Below are 18,626 nucleotides of genomic sequence, written 5' to 3' on the forward strand. Positions count from 1 at the left end.
TTGTCGGAACTACCAGCACCGACATGACGTGATAACGTCAATAATGTTTGGGATTAAATAATGTTTTGAAGCTATTTAAGTTATAAGTGCAATTTTAACTTGACAACATTATTTCATTTAATTTAGAAATAAACAATTAAAGTAAAATTACAAATCAAAATTATTTCGCATGAAGTTTAAAATAGCACATATTTTCATTAGGACCTCGACTGGGAGTCGTGGCGTACTCCTGTAATCCAGCTACTTGGAAGTCGGATGTTGTGGATGGTTTGAGGCGGGGGGTTCTGGACTCAGTCATCCCATGTTGACTGGACGTCCGCACTAAGCTCGCCATCAACATGGGTACCCGGGAGGAGTCCTGGGTGTCCAGGTTGGCTAAGGAGGGGCGAACCGGGCCAGGGGGGAAACTCAGCAGCCAAAAGTCCCCGTGGTGAGCAGTAGTGGGATAGCGACCGGGAGTGGGAACTGAGTTTCAGCCTCGCCAATACAATCAGACCAACATCCATTTTTTGTGGGTTTTGGCCTAATTTTATTTTTTATTTCTAAATTAAATGAAATGATTTTGTCAAGTTAAAATGCACTTATAACTTAAATAGCTTCAAAAATCATTTGGTTTAGTTTACCTGATTACCATATTGATTTCTTTACCCCCAAAACTTGTAATTTAATATTTGTTTTTAGTTACCTGTACCAATGTTTTAGATTTAGCTTGTATGTTGTTGTATGTTTACACCTCAAATTATTGAAATCTCCCAACGCGTCCGAGATGTGATACGTTAATTTTTATTGGCTATAACACAATAGAACATTGAACATATCATTAATTCTACTGTAGCTGTTAATAACAGTTAGGAGTGTGTGATGAATAATCATTATCAGAAAAAAATACTACATTTTCCATAAATCCATGTGTTAGGCTACCACTTTATTAAATGTTATATTCAGGCTAGGCTGAAATGTAATTGATAGACAATACTGTACCATGCTGTGAACACTAGGACAATCTATTTCTATATATAATTCAGTTTTAAAAATCTTTGTACAACTAAATCTAGAGTTCTACTGGACCGATTTTATTAATTAATGGGTCGTTGGAAAGCTCAATTTGTGGATTAGGAAAGATTAGGAAAGCCTAATTCGTGTAGTTTTTCAAATAATTATGAAAGTTTGATTTTTTTTTTACTAGGTGAAACCCGTCAAAGTCTGACAGTTGCTGTTGAGGTTGCAAGAAAGACCGTTTGACTATAAATCGATGATAAAGAACTCCATTTTTATTTAAATTTGGGTTGTTCGTGATTTAGCAGTGTGCTTTAGGTACGTCCGATCTTAATAATCAATAATTAAAATGGAAGCTGGTATTTCACTGAAGGTTCTTAGGTCAAAACAAATAGAATAACGTAATTAGAATTGAGTAAATATATCAAAAACTAAATTCCATATCCAAGATATAATTAAATTTATGTTTTCTGATTGAGCGATTCAAGATATCTTAAACTTAACTTATTAAAACTATCAATATCTCAAGTGAAAGCCTTTGAAGTATTTTAAGACCAAGACATATAAAATAACTTAAATAAAATTTGAGTTACGTATCTTAGATTGCAGATAAGCACCTAAACGAATATAATTATTGTTGATTCGTGATTCAGCAGTGTGCTTTAGGTTGGATTATTAAGATTGGAATCTTAATAATCAATAGCTCAAATGAAAGCTGGTATTTCACTAAAGGTTTTTAGACCAAAACATATAGGGTTATGTAATTAGTACTGCTGGAATACATCTTTAATTGAAGTAAAAAATCAAAAAAATCAATTTTTTTGGTACGCAATACATTAGATAAATTAATAATGATGCTTGATGACAAATATATGCTTGCATAGCTTAATTTTTGAAGACCAAAATTATGAAAATCAGGCTGGTAGAAGAGCCAAATGAACTCGAAAAAAATTTAACTCCCATAAGAAATGTACAGAGACGCATTTTGTGCATAACTCGAAATATACGTCAAAATGAATGCCGATGATTGATGGCAAATCTGTGGTGCGTCCATACCTTTTTTTAGTTTAAGGGAAATATTATGAAAATCGGTCGGGTAGAAAAACTTATAACCCGACCAAGAAAAGAAAACCAATAATTTTTTATAGATGGCAATACAGTAATTGGTTTACCAGTATGCATAATCTTAACATACGAAACATGTGTTAATAATTTAACAGCTTATTGTAAAATTGTTATTCAATTGATTTTTCTTTGATTAAATGTTGTTGTTAACAATTTGCATTTGTGTTTTAGTATGCGATTCTAATGTTATGTGCTTAATCTGTACCATTAATATTTGTGAGTAAAGTGATGTATGGATTTCACAACCATTATTTTACTAGAGACCGTTGTATTTAACCACAACGGGCTCTGTAGCTAGTAATTAAATAATGATGATGACTCAACTTTACAGCAATAGTTTGATTTTTAGCGCTTTTCCCTATAGGGAAGAAGCTATTACGGAAGGGTCGGGTGGTCAGGTAAAACCTAGAACTCGGGAACTATTGACTTTTTTTATTTTTAAGTCCCCAGAGGTCAAAAAACAACTCATTAAATTTGTAAATATGTATACCTATCTATATCTATACTATTATATATAATTCTAATGGTGTCTAATAGTTATAATGGTCTTTGCGCGTGTGTTACTCAATCACGTAAAAGTTATACTTAAACTTCCCGGCTTATATTTTATAGCATATACAATACCGATATATCTATCTATATATTTAATACACAGTTGTAACACTGTTTTCTCAGTAATTACTGGACCGATCTACAAGATTTATGTCTCAAATTAAAGGGGATAGTGTGTAGATTTGCCGAACTTCCTTAGAATTTACGTTTTTTCAAAGGGCTACGACCTACAGCCCTTTAAAGGTCGAGTCAATATAATTCTTATTGAAGAATATAATACACAGTTTATAAATTATTCGTCAGCTGTTTAATGTTTGCCAAACATTTGATATTATTTTTATAACCTCACTTTTAGTATGCAATTATTAAACTTGGAGTTTCTGTTTATAAACACACAATTTTGATCAAGGAAAGTGTATTTGTTAACTTATTTTTGAAATGTTTTAGTTTTCCTGCAAAGTGATCTGAAGGTAATTGAGTTTAAGTTTGAGTATGGAATGTGAAATAATACCCATAGTAGGGGACGGAAACTTATTGTTTTGATCAATATAATTTATTATCTACGGCCACCAGAATAATCATGGGGAAATCCGCTTGCAAGTTGTACATATAATTGCTAATGAGTGGGAAACAAATAAACATTTTATAGTAGGTGACGAATCTTACTCAAGATCAGTGTTAGACGTTCAGTGGTACCAAACTTTACCTTCTCGGGATGGCGAGTACGCTGGGATACGTGGAACTACAATATATCAGTGATTTTTTTTTCAAGTACACAGGGAAGTTGCTTGAGAAACTGTGACTTACCATTCGGTTCTGGCGAAGAAGTATGTGACTTGATGTTTAATGGCAATGTTGACTCGGGTCATTATAGCGATATAAAACTTGATCATTACCCCAGGGTGTGAAAAGTACAAAAAGAAAAAGAAAAGGTAATCATTAACCGGGCGTAAAGAGACATACCGAACGAAAAAAAATGTAGAGAACCATCGAACTAAAAAGGTAAAGAGCAGTGTTGGTGTTAAATGTGCTCTGGAAGTCCCTACAAAAAAATACCAACTCTTTTGAATTGGGGTCGTTAGATTGGATTTGTCACTACTTCAAATCTATGAATTTCGAGTCAGAACAGACTAACTGGGACACAAAAATGTTTTTGTTTTCCTGCAAAGTGATCTGAAGGAAAGTGGTAATCGAGTTTAAGTTTGAGTATGGAATGTGAAATAATACCCATAGTAGGGGACGGAAACTTATTGTTTTGATCAATATAATTTATTCTCTATAGCCACCAGAACAATCATAGGGAAATCCGCTCTGCAAGTTGTACAGATAATTGCTTATGATTGGTAAACATACAAACATTTTATCGTAAGTGATTAATCTTACTCAAGATCAGTGTTCGACGTCCAAATTTTACCTTCTCGAGATGGCGAGTACGCTGGGATATTTGGAACTACAATTCATCAGTGAACTGTACCCTAACTATATTTTTTCGAGTAGGCCTACACAGGGAAGTTGCTTGAGAAACTGTGACTTACGATTTCGGTTCTGGCGAAGAAGTATCTGACTTGATGTTTAATGGCAATGTTGACTTGGGTCATTATAGCGTTATAAAACTTTATCATTAACCCGAGGATGTGAAAATTACAAAAAGAAAAAGAAAAGGTAATCATCAACCTGTAAAGAGACATACAGAACGAAAAAAACATGTAGAGAACCATCGAACTAAAAAGGTAAAGAGCAGTGATGATGTTAAATGTGCTCTGGAAGTCTCTTCTAAAATACCAACTTTTTTGAATTGGGGTCGTTAGATTGGATTTGTCAGTACTGCAAATCTATGAATTTTGAGTCAGAACAGACTAACTGGGACACAAATATTTTTTCCTTATGTTGTCACAAGGGGAAGGTAAAATGAACTCCTTATCAACATTTTGAGTTTATAGAAAATCTTATCAACAGCGACTATAAAAAAAGTATTAAGGGTCAAAAGAGACAAAAAACTATTTGAGTAAAATATAATACAAATCTGCAATTGAAATGGCCAGCTCTAAGTCTCACTTGAATCAACATCTTTCTGGTAGTGGTAGTCTACATAGTTTTAAAATCCACGACTCCTTTTCCATCAAATTGGACCGTTAATACCCTCTAACATTGAACAAAGTATGCCCAACTTTATATATACGACGTAAACACAGCTTTTACTCACAGTATGGGTCAAAGATTCGTGAAATGCGACCAACTGCTGATGCTGATTTACATGTAGGCTAAGTGACTATCTTTATTCCATACAACAAATGTAATGAAAAAAAACGACGAATATAGGAATATACTTGAGCAAATTATCTAAATAGCATAAATAGCTGCTTATTAGGTTATCAGCATTGCCCACTTCGTATACTATTTATTTTTCAAATGAAACTCGAATTGATATAAAACATTCATTTGGTTAAAATAATACATCGGTTTGATTAACATAAAATAGTTTATACAGGCAAACTATCAGTTCTACTTAATGTAAAAAATTAAACAGCCCCTAAATAAAATACAAAGATCAACAGTATTTGTTAATTATTATTTCTTTTATTGCTGACAATATTCCCGTGGCGGAGCACGGGCCGTTAACTAGTACTTATTTAATACGCAAGCAGGTTTTTTGTGACAATTACTCTTCCGAAACTACTGAACCAATTGACATGTTTTTGGTGTCATTGGAAAGAGCGTAACGTGAAGTTGTGCAGGAAACTTTCTTTTTAAGGAAATAATTAGAGAGTGAGGCCCTGGGGCCCTTTAAAGTTTCGTATCTATCCATAAGATTAACATGGGAAACAAAATTTGTCATGGAACTCCAGCTGTTGTCAGACATTAAGAGTGAAATATTTATTGATGGTATCCATGGTAACAAAGAACAAACCTACAAAATTTAAAAATGTAAACAAGCAGAACTAACTGTCAAATTAATTTTGATTTCACAATTCCACACAGCTGGTTCAAACATATTCAATACTGCATGATTATTAGAACAGGAACGGTAGGGATCATAAACATTAATCAAATATGTCACTCGCCCGTATCATTTTTGTCTATGCCCGAATGTAAACATTTAACATAGATTAAATGTAACTGTCAAACTATATGTTAATGTCATTAGTATGGAATTCTTTCAACATTATTTGTTGATCGAGTTTGTTTCAATATTTTTGAGCTGCTGTAATAATATTTTACAGGAAATAATTGTTAGATAAATTCATGGATATAAGTAATAAGATTCTTCAATCTTTGCTGTTATTAAAATTGTGTATCCGCAGCATACCTTCAGACTAAGCGAATTTCCATTTACCTGGCTTAATTAATACAAAGATTAATTATTCCCTTAAAATGGTCATTTTTTTCCTATTTCCATAACATTAAGTTAATTTTAATATGAGTACTTAGGTTTGCTGCTACAGGGAAGGTAGGTGTGGTTTTGTTGAAATGTTGATAGCTAAGTATGATTGTTATTGGTTTGCAAATCCTGTAATAGGTACTTTACAATTGCTCGAATTCGAGCAACATGTACACTAGTAGTAACTTAAACTGATACTACACATATACCAAGGACCATAGGATCCGTTTAGGGCTATTCACGCTTCGAGACTGACCGAGGCATAGATGAATATTAATTATTAACATAAGTGATTTATTATAACGCACTTTTTATGTGAATAGTCATAAAACTGTTTATTTGCCAATCAGAACCAACATTCTATTATAATCGGGTGCAGGCTACTCGTCTTCTCTACGAATCTTAAGAACCTCATTCTAATTAATTAGCTGTTTTTCATTATAATTGACAGTTAATGATTTCATACGAAAAGTTTACCACAATACAATAAAATGAGTTGGAATTTTGGAATAGTTTACAATAATATATTTTTTTACATAGTTTTATTTACAATTTGTTTTGTATTAAACAATAAGTAAATATGATGGCATTTTTAACAATCAAATAAAAATTGGAATGCATGAGTCAAACAGCTTTAGCACTAACAAAAAACAAAAAAACAAAAAAAAAACAAAAAAAAACAAAAAAAAAACAAAGAAATAATTTGTCAGAGCTGCTGTACAAATCGAGTCAGAAGGTCTAAAACATTTTCTCTTTTTAGTCTGTAGACATGTTGACTGTTGTCTAGGAGGTTGGGGGCCAAATGATTTGGATGATACTCAAGCTTTGAGATGTTTTTTTTACTGCAGCTCGTAACTTCTTCAGTAACAAATGGAATTTTGCAATCATTGTGAATGGTGACGGGATACATACCAAGGGGCTTTCAGGATGGCTCTTAGTAATTTTGACTGAAATCTTTGTAATATATCCAAGTTTGATTTTGAAGCTGTTCCTCACAAAGAAATGCCATATGTCCAAATTGGTTTGAGGACAACCCTTGTAAAGCAATAATTTATTTTCTATTGACAGTTTTGAATTTTTATTCATGAGCCAGGCCAATTGTCGAAACTTTGAATTTAGATGTTGCCGTTTGTTCCAAATATGGCTTCGCCAGGTAAGTTTTCTGTCGAGGTGGATGCCCAAATATTTTACTTCATTGTGGTGAGGCAGAAGTACGTTGTTTAAATGGACTGGGGGACAGTTAGCTGTTCTGGTGGTGAGGTGAATGTTATGTGTGCAGACTTGCTTTCGTTCACTTTGATTCTCCATTTTTGTAGCCACGTGGAAAGACTGTTTGGGCAAATTTGTAGTGTTTGAGAAGCTAAAAATGGGTCTTCATGGGATGTTAGGATTGCTGTGTCGTCTGCAAATGTAGATAAAAATAAATTTGGATTTTCAGGTATGTCTGACGTTATATGAGATAGATAATTGGTCCCAGGACGCTTCCCTGCGGTACACCTGACTCTATTTTGTGTAGCTTGGTGTAAATTCCTTGGTGTTTTACTCTAAAATGTCTGTTTTCCAGGTAAGATTTAAACAATAGAAAATAGTTATGAGGGAGAGGACGTTTAATTTTGAATAAAAGTCCAGGATGCCACACGCCCACACTTTATCAAAGGCTTGGCTTACATCAAGAAACGCTGCAGAGCAATATTCTTTTTTCTCCAGGCTCTGTCTTATTCTGTCTGAAAGTCGATGCACTTGTTGAACGGTAGAATGGTTTTGACGGAAGCCGAATTGATGATTAGGTAACATGAACCTATTTTTGGATGAACATTATGTTAATCCAACAGCGGGCCTAGTCTTTTTTTTAAAGTAGTTTTTCGAATACCTTAGACACGGTATGGGAAGGAGACTGATGGGCCTGTACGAGGTTACTTCGTTTGGGGGGTTTCAAGGTTTTGGGAGAACGATAATTTCTGAAACCTTCCATTGAGTCATATGACAGATAAAATAATGTATCCCCAAAACCAATGTTGAGATGGATACCGGTGACATAATATGACAGTAAACCGCAACTATAAGTCCTTTAGCTACGATTTTCGTTTAACAATGCCTTCCTAATCCTAACATAACATCGATGCTCTCAATCTACTGTGAACAATATTCTCTTCTTGTACTGTACAAAGAAATGCTATTCATAGTAAGTTCAATTGCGTGAAGAGAGCAGCACTGACCATACTACTACACTTGGCGCTCCTGTCGGGGACTGTAGGAACTACCGACACAACATAGGTATTTATTAAAGTTTTTGATTAAATTATTTTATTAACCTTTAGTGAATTTTAACCCTACAAACTTGACGAAATCATTTCATTGCGTTTAGAAATTGACAATTTAGATTTTATGATGAATCAAAAATATTAGTGAAAAAAGTTTAAGTAGCCCACGATTGCGCCGCTACCTCGACTGGGAGTCGTGGCGTACTCCTGTAATCCAGCTACTTGGAGGTCGGGTGATGAGGATGGTTTGAGGTTGGGGCTGTGGACTAGTCGTCTCAATGTTTGATTTGGCGTCCGCATACTGGTCGTCATCAACTTGGGATTAGACGTCCGCCTACTATATTAAGCTCACCATCAACATGGGTACTTGGGAGGAGTCCTGGGTGGCCAGGTTGGCTAAGGAGGGGCGGTGGACCAGGGGGAAACTCCTGTAGCCTTAAGTCCCCGTGGTGAGCAGTAGTAGGGGATAGCGTCCCCGCATACAGGGTTACTACTAGACTATGTCTCAGTCTCGCTAATATAATCAGACCATCACCCTATTTTTTTCTTTTCTAACAAGGTAGTTCTTATTAAAATTTTTTTTATCACTGGTCATCAGACTTGAATGTAAGCTTTGATAAAACATACTCCCTTCAGTAGATTTATCATCCTTATATGAATAGGATGAAAACAAATTTTTTGTTATCTGTCTGGTTTACTGTATGGGTCGTGTTTTATTTACAATTTGTTTCTTGTTATTTCATTGACCTATTTATAAAACCTCGTTTAACTAAATAAAAATCGTGCTAATATTATAAATGTGAAAACTTGTGTGTTTGTTTGTTTGTTTGAAGTTCAATCACTCATTATCTACTGGTCGAATTGGGCTGAAATTTTATGATAGTTCATATTCCCGATTAACATAGCCTATCCTTATCTCAAAATCCTTTTTTGGCTCCGCCCCAGCGGCTTTGGAATTTCCCATGTTAACCTTATGTAATTCATATTTAAAAGGATTTAACAAATGTTGACGACTGCTTCAACTAGACAAGTTGGTTCTATGATATCCAATAGAATTAAAATGTTATAAGGCTTACCAACAGGGTGCAGCACTATTAGGGCCTAATTTTTTTGCATTTATGACGACAGCTAGTTTAAACTAGCAGCACCAAAAAGCTGTAATATACAAGGAGAACTGTCAAAATAGGATTGTTTACAGTTATGTTTATGTTTTAATTTAATAATTGGTGGCAATCATTCAACAGAGATACTTCGATACTTGGTGTGTGTTTGAAAATGATGCAATGGAATACTGAATACCAAGCAACAATAAATTATAGATAATACAAATTATTAAAAATATATCAAATGGACAGAGAGTGTATACAATGCAGAGCATTAAAACGGAAAGATGAGCCTGCTGGAATGTGTTGTTCTGGTGGAAAAGTTTATTTAGGCCTACCTGTATTATAAGAGCCGATACAGCTATGAAATAACTTTACTTGGAGAAGCTGAAGAGTCGCGGCATTTCCATTTTCAATATTTTATGTTGTAAGATTTTTAGTCGAAAATTAAACAAATGGTTTTCATTTAGTTTAAACTGTGCATGACGCAATCAATACAGTAATGATTTCCTTTTTTTGTGATCGTTGGCCAAGCCACTAGGGATAGTTATTGTAATGATTATAATACTCCGTTTATTTCTCATGATGTATGATATTCATGGTTATACCATAGCAGGTGAATCCGCGGGTACAAGCTGGTCTAATAATAAAGATTAACTCGTCCCCTGATTATATAACCACTAAAGCCTAAAATAATGGAAACGAAATTTCGTCAACACTAGGGATTAGTGTCACCGGACACGAACTAGACACGAAAAACGAGCTTCAAAATATACAATGGGATGAGAAGTACACTTGTGTTGGAAGATTGTTATAGAAACTTCTTCCTGTTTGTTAACTTGTATTTATTGTTGCTTTTTATTGTTATTTGTTATATTGTTCAATTATTGTTGTCAAATGTTATTGCTTGTTATACTGTTCTTAATTGTTTCTCTTTTTGCAGCTGTTATTTTTTTCAAATTGTATCAATCTAAATCTCCTATGTATTGGCGTTAGCCGTTGGTAAATAAATAAATAACTAGTCAATGGTTATAGTCTATGATGTAAGCAAGGAGTGCATAACTGTTGTAGTCCGTTTTTAGCGAATTTCCCTATAGGGAAGTATTTAGCGAATTTCCTTATAGGGAAGTAGCTATTACCGTAGGTCTCATGGTAAGACTTAGGCCCGGGACCGATTTACTTTTTCATTTTGATGTCCACTGAGGCCAAAAACACCACTCGTTCAAATTTGTATATATGTATATATATATATTATATGAGAAAATATACATATACATACATATATATGTGTCCGTGAACACGATAACTTGAGTAATTTTTATCCGATTTTGATGAAATTTGGTTTGAAGGTGTAAGGCGGGATACACTTGAATGAGTTCGCGATCCAGCATGATCGGACCATGGGAACAGGGTTTTATGGGGGGTTTTATGGGGTAAAAATTGGTTTTTCTCACTTTTGACCCTCAAAACACAAAATTTCCCAATTTTTCTCTAAACCTTCTTAAAGAGCTTAAAAAAACAAACAATTCAGTATATCAAAGTGTTTTTGTACGGTTATTGGTTACGGAGAAAACTAAAAAAATGGTAAATTTAAAATTCCCATGTTATTCTTATGGAGAATATTGTAAAATGTTGTAGTTTGCTTGTTTATGGATATCTTTTGATCAAACTTGGCAAATATATTCATTTTATACTAAGCAATAATTATTTTACTTAAAACACACACTTTATTAGTTTCCTTGTAGCAGCAAACCTAGGTACTCGTTAAACCTAATGTTATTTAAATAGATCAATTGAAAATCAATTCAGCCAAATAGAAATTCGCTTAGGCGTCAGGTTTGCTGCGGCGGGGGTATTTAAGTTTTCAGACAAATCGAACCATATTTTGCAGTGCACTAGTATTGGTAGTGCTCGATTTGTAAAAATTGAGGTTCCGGAACTGTAACCTATGTGATTAGTATCTATTTATGCCAATAATTTTATCTTTTCCAAATAGAGGTACCGGAACTCCGTTCCGCTGCGTCCCCCCTCAAATTGAGCACTGGGTTAGATTCTGGTCTTTACCGTACAACTTATATAGGTAACTATATAGTTGTTATGTTGTCGTGGCAATGTGGCGAGCTTCCCTTAGGCCCATCCCTTGCTGGCAATCGAGTCAAGTTCACAGTAGAACCAGCATAATTAAAACAATAAAAAAACTCACTCTTTCCCGAGGTGCTACAACCCAACCTAGACTTTGACCTCCACGATTACTAGAACAGACCCAACAGACCCAGTATGGTTCATAAACATAAATTATGTTACTGGTTCCAAAGTACACAATATTTAACATTGATTAAATGGAACTGTTTAAACCATGTTGTAATGCAATTAGTATATTATGATTCGGGCCAGTTACGTCATTCGGTCATGTTTATGATCCATTTTCTAATATTCTTGCCTTCTGACAATTTAATCCATAGCAGTTTTCTATCCATCTTTAAACATTTTATTTCTCCAGGTTAGAACATCTTGTTTTCACCTTTTTCTAGCCTCTCTTTTGTCTTCATTTCATTGATTTTACTTTGTTGTGGCGTCTATCTTAAACCAGTATTTTAACAAACGTAAAGAAACATTTAATTTTTGAACTAGTTACCTTAAGCCTTTGTCCTTGCAGGATGAAGTTATAGATGAGTGAACGAAGTGAACGAATCTATGTATCGTGTATTAGCGGAGTCGGAGAAAAGTTGTCCGCTTGTCCGTCTGTGTGTTCGCACCAAAAACTCAAGAACCGTCGCACTTATAGCGTTCAAATTTTGCACAAATAATTATGACACCAGTGGGAAGACCTCATTAAAATTCTAGACGATTCCGATCAGTAGTAATTATAAAACCCTTAAAAAACATTTTTAAATTTGTCCCATAAGAATAACATTAGGAGCTACTTTCTTCTTCTTCTTTCTTATTCTTTTTATTTGTTTACGTTTTGCAACCAACAATTTTGTTGTCTACTTAAGACAGAGAGAACGACCTTTACTCTAAGCTCTTTCATTCATGGAGTAAACAGTTTGGCGTCTATGAATATATATCATTATAATTTTACAGCTTTCAGAATAATGTTATTTAAGTTAGTTAACGACTTTTATGGTCGTGGTTCTTCATTTGACTATCGTAGCTTACGTCAGTTATTAGCATCTGCAATAAATAACAACAGACAACACAACAAAACGTTAATCGTATAATATTCTGTTTCTGATTTAAACTTCCCAAAATAATTGGTTTACACTAATATTTTTTTTCAAGTACAATGTATGTTTTTGTTTTGTTTGAATTTCTTTCGATCTTTCATTCGTCGCCAGCTGCTTGAGTGTGACAGTGACAATGACAATCCGGAATCCGAGTCCATAACAACATTAATTTACTACCAACAACAGTGGGGTTAATTGGTAGCAGTAAGAACAATGGAAAGCAAACAGAAGAGGCTTTATAAGGTTGTTCTGACCGGAGGTCCTTGCGGTGGAAAAACAACTGGCCAATCAAGGTTGTGCACGTTCTTTGAGAACTTAGGATGGAAAGTGTTTCGAGTGCCGGAGACTGCCACAGTGCTACTCAGTGGTGGAATAAAATTCTCAGACCTGTCGGAGGAAGAAGGTTACAAGTTTCAAGAGAACCTCCTCAAGACAATGTTACAGATAGAGAACACATTCTTTGAGCTGGGAGAGAGCTGCAACAGAGATTGTCTCATAATATGTGACAGAGGGGCCATGGACGCATCTGCATTCATTTCTCGAGACAAGTGGGAGCGTATGATGTCAGCCAATGGTTGGAGCTCTGTAGAGCTCAGAGACAACCGGTACAACCAGATTGTACATCTAGTGTCCGCTGCCAACGGAGCAGAGGACTTCTACAGCACTGAGGACCACGCGTGTCGCTGTGAAGGAGTGGTCCTGGCTCGGGAGCTGGACTTCAATGCTGCGGCTGCTTGGGTCGGGCATCCGTACTTCGATGTCATTGACAACTCCACAGACTTTGAGACCAAGATCTGCAGGATGATCGCAAGCGTTTGCCAGAAGCTAGGCATTGACACTGGAGACCGCCTCACGACCAACTCTCGCAAACGCAAGTTCCTTGTCCGAGGTCCGCTGCCAGACGACTCTATATTCCCACCGTTCCAAGACTTCGACGTAGTCCACAATTACCTTCAGACGTCAACCCCCAACATGCAGGTGCGACTCCGGAAACGTGGTCAGAAAGACAGTACTGGGTTGGCAGGCCACTGGTCCTACATACACACCATACGCAAGCCCAAGCTGCGAGGCCAAGTAGTTGAGGTCAAGACGCAGCTCACACACCGAGACTACATCAACATGTTGGCGCAGAGGGACGACTCCCACTTCACCATCTTCAAGCGACGCCGCTGTTTTCTTGATAACAACCAGTATTTCCAATTAGACATCTACAGAGAGCCTTGCCATCCTAGGTGTAAGGGTCTGATCCTGCTAGAGACATACTCTGCACTAGACAACGGAGCGTTGGAGAAGTGTCTGCCCAAGTTCCTGTCTCTTGTAGAGGAGGTGTCTGGCAACCCAGCATACTCCATGTTTAACCTCTCACTCCGCGAGGACTGGGACACCACCACCAAGTTCTGCAGAGCTTTCCAAGGTATCCACAGGGACGTGTGTAAGAACTGACGAAATGAACAACTGTTGACCAGGTGATGAAAAGGAGAAAATCAAGATAAACAACAATGAGAGCAGTGATCCTTTAGCAAGTCATGTAAATGGAAAATCCTCAGAGTCAACAGTCAATGGAGGACTCTAACCTGGTACTTAGAGCTGTGACTGAACCTTATCTACTTAATAAAAGAAAATATATGTTAGTTCATTTTCAATGAAACAATAACTTGCAGAATAAAACACGTAAGTAATACAATTCAATGGCATGGGCTTTAAGGCTGCACTTTACTTTAGGTCCTACACTCATTCAAATGAAAATATCGATCGATATATCGATTATTCTATATATCGTTTGGTTAGTTAGGTAAGGTTAACTTACCTCACACTCATTTGAATGAGTGTGAGTGTAGGACCTAAAGTAAAGTGCAGCCTTAAAGCCCATGCCATTGAATTGTATGACTTACAATGAGTGTAGGACCTAAAGTAAAGTGCAGCCCTAAGTAGTGATACATTTTAGGGCCAAATAGTCAAATTGTATTTAGTTATGACTGTCCACTCTCAGTCTCTACTCTTAGCAAAGGCCTTCTTTTCCTTCGGATCAGCAAAAAGCAACATTAGGCCTACTTTTAGTTCTGCGAAGCAGTTTGCACCATCTTACTATTTATTAATCTTTTTTCACTTAGGCTACTAACTTAAGTTTCCACAACCTGTGAAGCTGGGTAATAATGTTGTTATCTTTGGATTCAATTAGACTCATTATGACTTGATTATTATCCAGACCAGATCTTGGAAACTATGTACAAGATCTTCCCAAACATATTGTAGGTTATACCGATTGTTCAGGCCGAGTTGTTTGAGATTTGCATTGAGTACTATTAAAGCCGGCTGCACTTTACTTTAGGTCCTACACAAACAACCAAATATTTATAGGGATGCACTGTGGATGCGATGCTCCCTGGTGTGGATTACGTCCGCACTAGTGAGTACTACGACTATCCGCAGTACTATCCTGATAATTAGACCAATTCGTAAATTACAAGGAAATATGTGGTTCGGATTCCACTATAAACTGTAGGTCCCTTAGTTGCCATTAGCTGTATGGGCTATTAATTAACAGCTGTGTCTAAGGAACATGTCGGCCTTAGTCACTAACAAGACTACAAGATCGCGCTACTCATCCTACACTCATCCTTCACTCATATTTGGGTTAAAATACGCACATAGTGGCGTCCCCATCTTAACTAATTGATAATTGATAATAATTGATAATTGAAATGAAAATATTGATTATTCGATTGTTTCATTGATATATCGTTTGGTTGGTTAGGTTAGCCAGGTTAGTATGTCCAGGATGGTCGCAAAACATTTCAATCGCACTAAACATTTTATTTTAACGAGAATTTTAAAATGATGGGTCACGACATGATTCTTTACGTTTGAAAATTTTGATTTGCCCCATATCTACTTTAAAAGGGGGAGGGGATAAAATAATTTTGGTTTCCTGCTAAAAGCTAGAAAAGTCATCATACAATGATGTTGAAGTAGCAAATTTTTTATCTTATGCCATTTAACTTGGTTTTGGGTGTGTTAAGACTTTTCATCACCTTGTATATAAAATACAAAGTATGTCTGCATGTATGTTTGTTTGCCCTGTATGTAATGCCAAACCATTCATCCGACCACCATGAAACTTTAGGAAGTTGCCATGTGTCCAGAGGTGTTTGGTATGTTAAAGTAAATAAGGGAACAGGTGATTTTCGGCCCTAGGGGAGTAAAAACCTGCTCGGCCCCTAAATGACAATGACAGCTGACATTTCGGACCTGGACACCAATTCGTAGATTTCAGCCTCTAATAAGTGTTTGTGTGATACTACAAAATATCCTATTGTGGAGAAAAATAAATTACTTCGCTTCAAATCTACATACACGAATGTGCAAAATGCAACAAAAAGTACCCATCGTAAACACATTTTTGTTACATGTATACACATATATAAAGGTAGAACACCTTCACATCCTATGGAGCTAGTTCTAGCTCGGAACTGTTTTACACATTACTTCAGGCTAGTCCTAGAGGGTTGTGGTTGCGGCATTATCACATAGATACAAATCCTTGAACCCGGGACCTCGGGCACCGAAGCTCTGCACTCACACTAAACCAGCTCCACCCCCATTGTAACACATTAGGAACAGGGGTATATGTAAAACGCAAGTAGGAAAATAATTTATATTACACTAACAGAAAGATCACAGTCATTTGCAATAAATAAGTAATAAATTAAGTTGGCGCCGAGGAAGTTATTCAGGTATGAAGAGTGAGTTGAACGGTGTTGTTTTAAGAACTTTGTTTCCGATGTCTTCCACAAGCATAGAGACCACTGCTTCCACCGCTGGCTTGATTTCGTCAATAAGGTCGTGGGCATTTTCATTGACAAAGTCGTTGGTTGCTTTACCTGGAATCACAAAGAGTGAAGTTTGACAGTGTAGATCAAGAAAACATATACAAAATAAAGTAGTTTTAATTAATACTTATTGACGCGCATTAGAAGGGTAAGTTTTGCAAATATTTTCATTTATTGAAGCGTATTTGGTTAAATATGTTTAACGAATGCACTATTTACCCTACTATTTAGCCTATAAATAGAAATAAAAAAAAAAATCTTATGCTCTTTGCAAAGTCTTGAGTTCAGCTTTCGGAAAGGTTTGAATTTTATACTGGGGCTCATTTTCATTAAATTTGACTTTCACTGTTCAAAATGGCTAATAGTTTTAAATTTGGTCTTGATCAAAATAGTTTTTATTTATAAATAAAATCTAATTCTATTGATAAAATTATTAAATTCGATTCAATTCTGTATATTTATTATCAGATTTTAACAATAATAATAGCATTACATCTTCTATATATATAAAAGGCAAAGCCCTCACTGACTGACTGACTGACTGACTGACTGACTGACTCACTCACTCACTCATCACTAATTCTCCCACTTCCCACTTACCTAGGAGGCTGAAATTTGGTACACTGATTCTTTAGGCATTAAATAGGAAAACTAAGTGGTTTTTATTCTGATCGGACTCTTGGGCTCCACCCCAGTGGCTCTGGAGTTTCCCATGTTAACCTAATGAGTACTCATATTTAAATGGAATTAATGAATCATAACAGCTGTTTCAATTAAACAAGTTGGTTCTGTTCTATGATGTTCAATAGCATTAAAGTTACAAGGATCACCAGCAGAGTGCAGCACTATTATTTTTTTTAATATTTGACAACAGCTAATTTGAAACCAAAAGGTGAGTGAGCGTAGCGAACGAACCCAGAGGCAAGTTAGCGTAGCGAACGAGCTAACCTGAAGGCAAGTGAGCGCAGCGAACGAGCTCCAACCTAAAGGTGAGTGAGCATAGCGAACGAGCTCCAACCTAAAGGTGAGTGAGCATAGCGAACGAACTTCAACCAGGACGTGATTGAGCCATGCGAACGAGCTCACATATGAAGTTAAACGGGGCAAAGCCCGCGGGTACAGCTAGTTTGAATATAAAATTGTTTTATAGTAGTTTTTGTATGATTTTGATTTTGTTGCTCTTTTTGATATAATTTGACTTTGAAGATTCGAGATGGGGACTATTTTTAAAACTATTCTGTTTGACATAAAATACGTTTGGAAACTACATTAAACAAAAACAAAAATCTTAAAGTTTCTACAAAGTTTCACAAAGATATCACCAGGAGAATTTGAGTAATTATACTTGATTACGATATGGCGGATTACGGATATGCCGAAACATAAAAAAGGTTTGGTTCTTTGGTATTATACCGACCACACTGATAAATCGACTTCCTAATAAGATTTTAATTACTTTAAACAACAAAATCTTCCGAACCTATCATAACCTAAAATACAGTGCACCCTTAGGTTAGGTTAGGATAGGTTATAATTAGGTGTAGTCGGTATAATACCAGAGGTTTTTAGACTTTATCGTTATATTTTGGTATGAAATGTCAGGTTCTGCATAGCAGGCTATGTATTTATGTAACACTCTGTATATATACACTTACTGAGGGTCTTATCCCCGTTGAAGAGGTTCTCGAAGTTAGCCGTAGCTTTGCCGACGTTCAGTCTGCTCTTGACCATCTTGATGTGGAGGTAGTCCTCACCCTTGCGCTTCTTGAGGTTGGCAGCAATCATTACATCAGCTTGAACATTGGCTGTAACACAATAAAACATCATCATCTGTGTACAGTAACTGAACAGTTAGATGGGTGTGATGAATAATCAACAATAGCAACTATTACATTTAGTTAGTTCCCATAAAACCATGTGTTACATCACAGTTAAGAAGATGTTCTTCGGACTGAAATATTAGAAGTATACACAATAAAGTGTACAGTAGGATTTATGATGCTAACTCGACCCAAAACTCGACCGTGCAGCAATAATTTTATTTTCAGTGCTTTTCACCTATAGAGAAGAAGCTGTTGTATGTGCTGTTGGAATGGTAAAACTTAAATCCGAGACCAATTTACTTTTTCATTTTGGGGTTTCCAGAAGTCAAA

At 35.9% G+C, this 18,626-nt stretch overlaps 2 protein-coding genes across 3 annotated transcripts in view; one reads left to right on the plus strand and one right to left on the minus strand.

The window, feature by feature from the left end:
* The first annotated feature begins 12,819 nt into the window (after nt 1-12,819).
* On the plus strand, nt 12,820-14,253 carry LOC128992141 (TRPL translocation defect protein 14-like). Its single transcript, XM_054415574.1, has 2 exons — nt 12,820-14,057; nt 14,110-14,253. The coding sequence occupies exons 1-2, from the start codon at nt 12,857-12,859 to the stop codon at nt 14,214-14,216; spliced, it is 1,308 nt and encodes a 435-aa protein (XP_054271549.1). The 5' UTR covers nt 12,820-12,856; the 3' UTR covers nt 14,217-14,253.
* A 2,039-nt stretch (nt 14,254-16,292) lies between these two features.
* LOC128993454 (protein takeout-like) overlaps nt 16,293-18,626 on the minus strand; it is a 52,325-nt gene continuing 49,991 nt past the window's right edge. For both annotated transcript variants that reach the window (XM_054417359.1, XM_054417358.1), the window contains exons 5-6: nt 18,129-18,278; nt 16,293-16,524 (exon numbers count right to left, since the gene is read on the minus strand). In XM_054417359.1, the coding sequence (XP_054273334.1) occupies nt 16,370-16,524; nt 18,129-18,278 (305 nt within the window). In that variant the 3' untranslated portion in view covers nt 16,293-16,369. The remainder of the gene's footprint in view (nt 16,525-18,128; nt 18,279-18,626) is intronic.

The sequence above is a fragment of the Macrosteles quadrilineatus genome, unplaced genomic scaffold (genome assembly GCF_028750875.1).
Source record: "Macrosteles quadrilineatus isolate MER2022 unplaced genomic scaffold, UCM_ALF_1.0 Scaffold_4__1_contigs__length_99947679, whole genome shotgun sequence".
NCBI classification, from domain to species: domain Eukaryota; kingdom Metazoa; phylum Arthropoda; class Insecta; order Hemiptera; family Cicadellidae; genus Macrosteles; species Macrosteles quadrilineatus.

What these genes read in the sequence shown, in the direction of transcription:
- LOC128992141 (XM_054415574.1), top strand. Translation starts at nt 12,857, where the DNA reads ATGGAAAGCAAACAGAAGAGGCTTTATAAGGTTGTTCTGACCGGAGGT. An exon ending in GTTCTGCAGAGCTTTCCAAG is followed by an intron (nt 14,058 to 14,109) that starts GTATCCACAGGG and finishes ACTGTTGACCAG; the next exon opens with GTGATGAAAAGGAGAAAATC.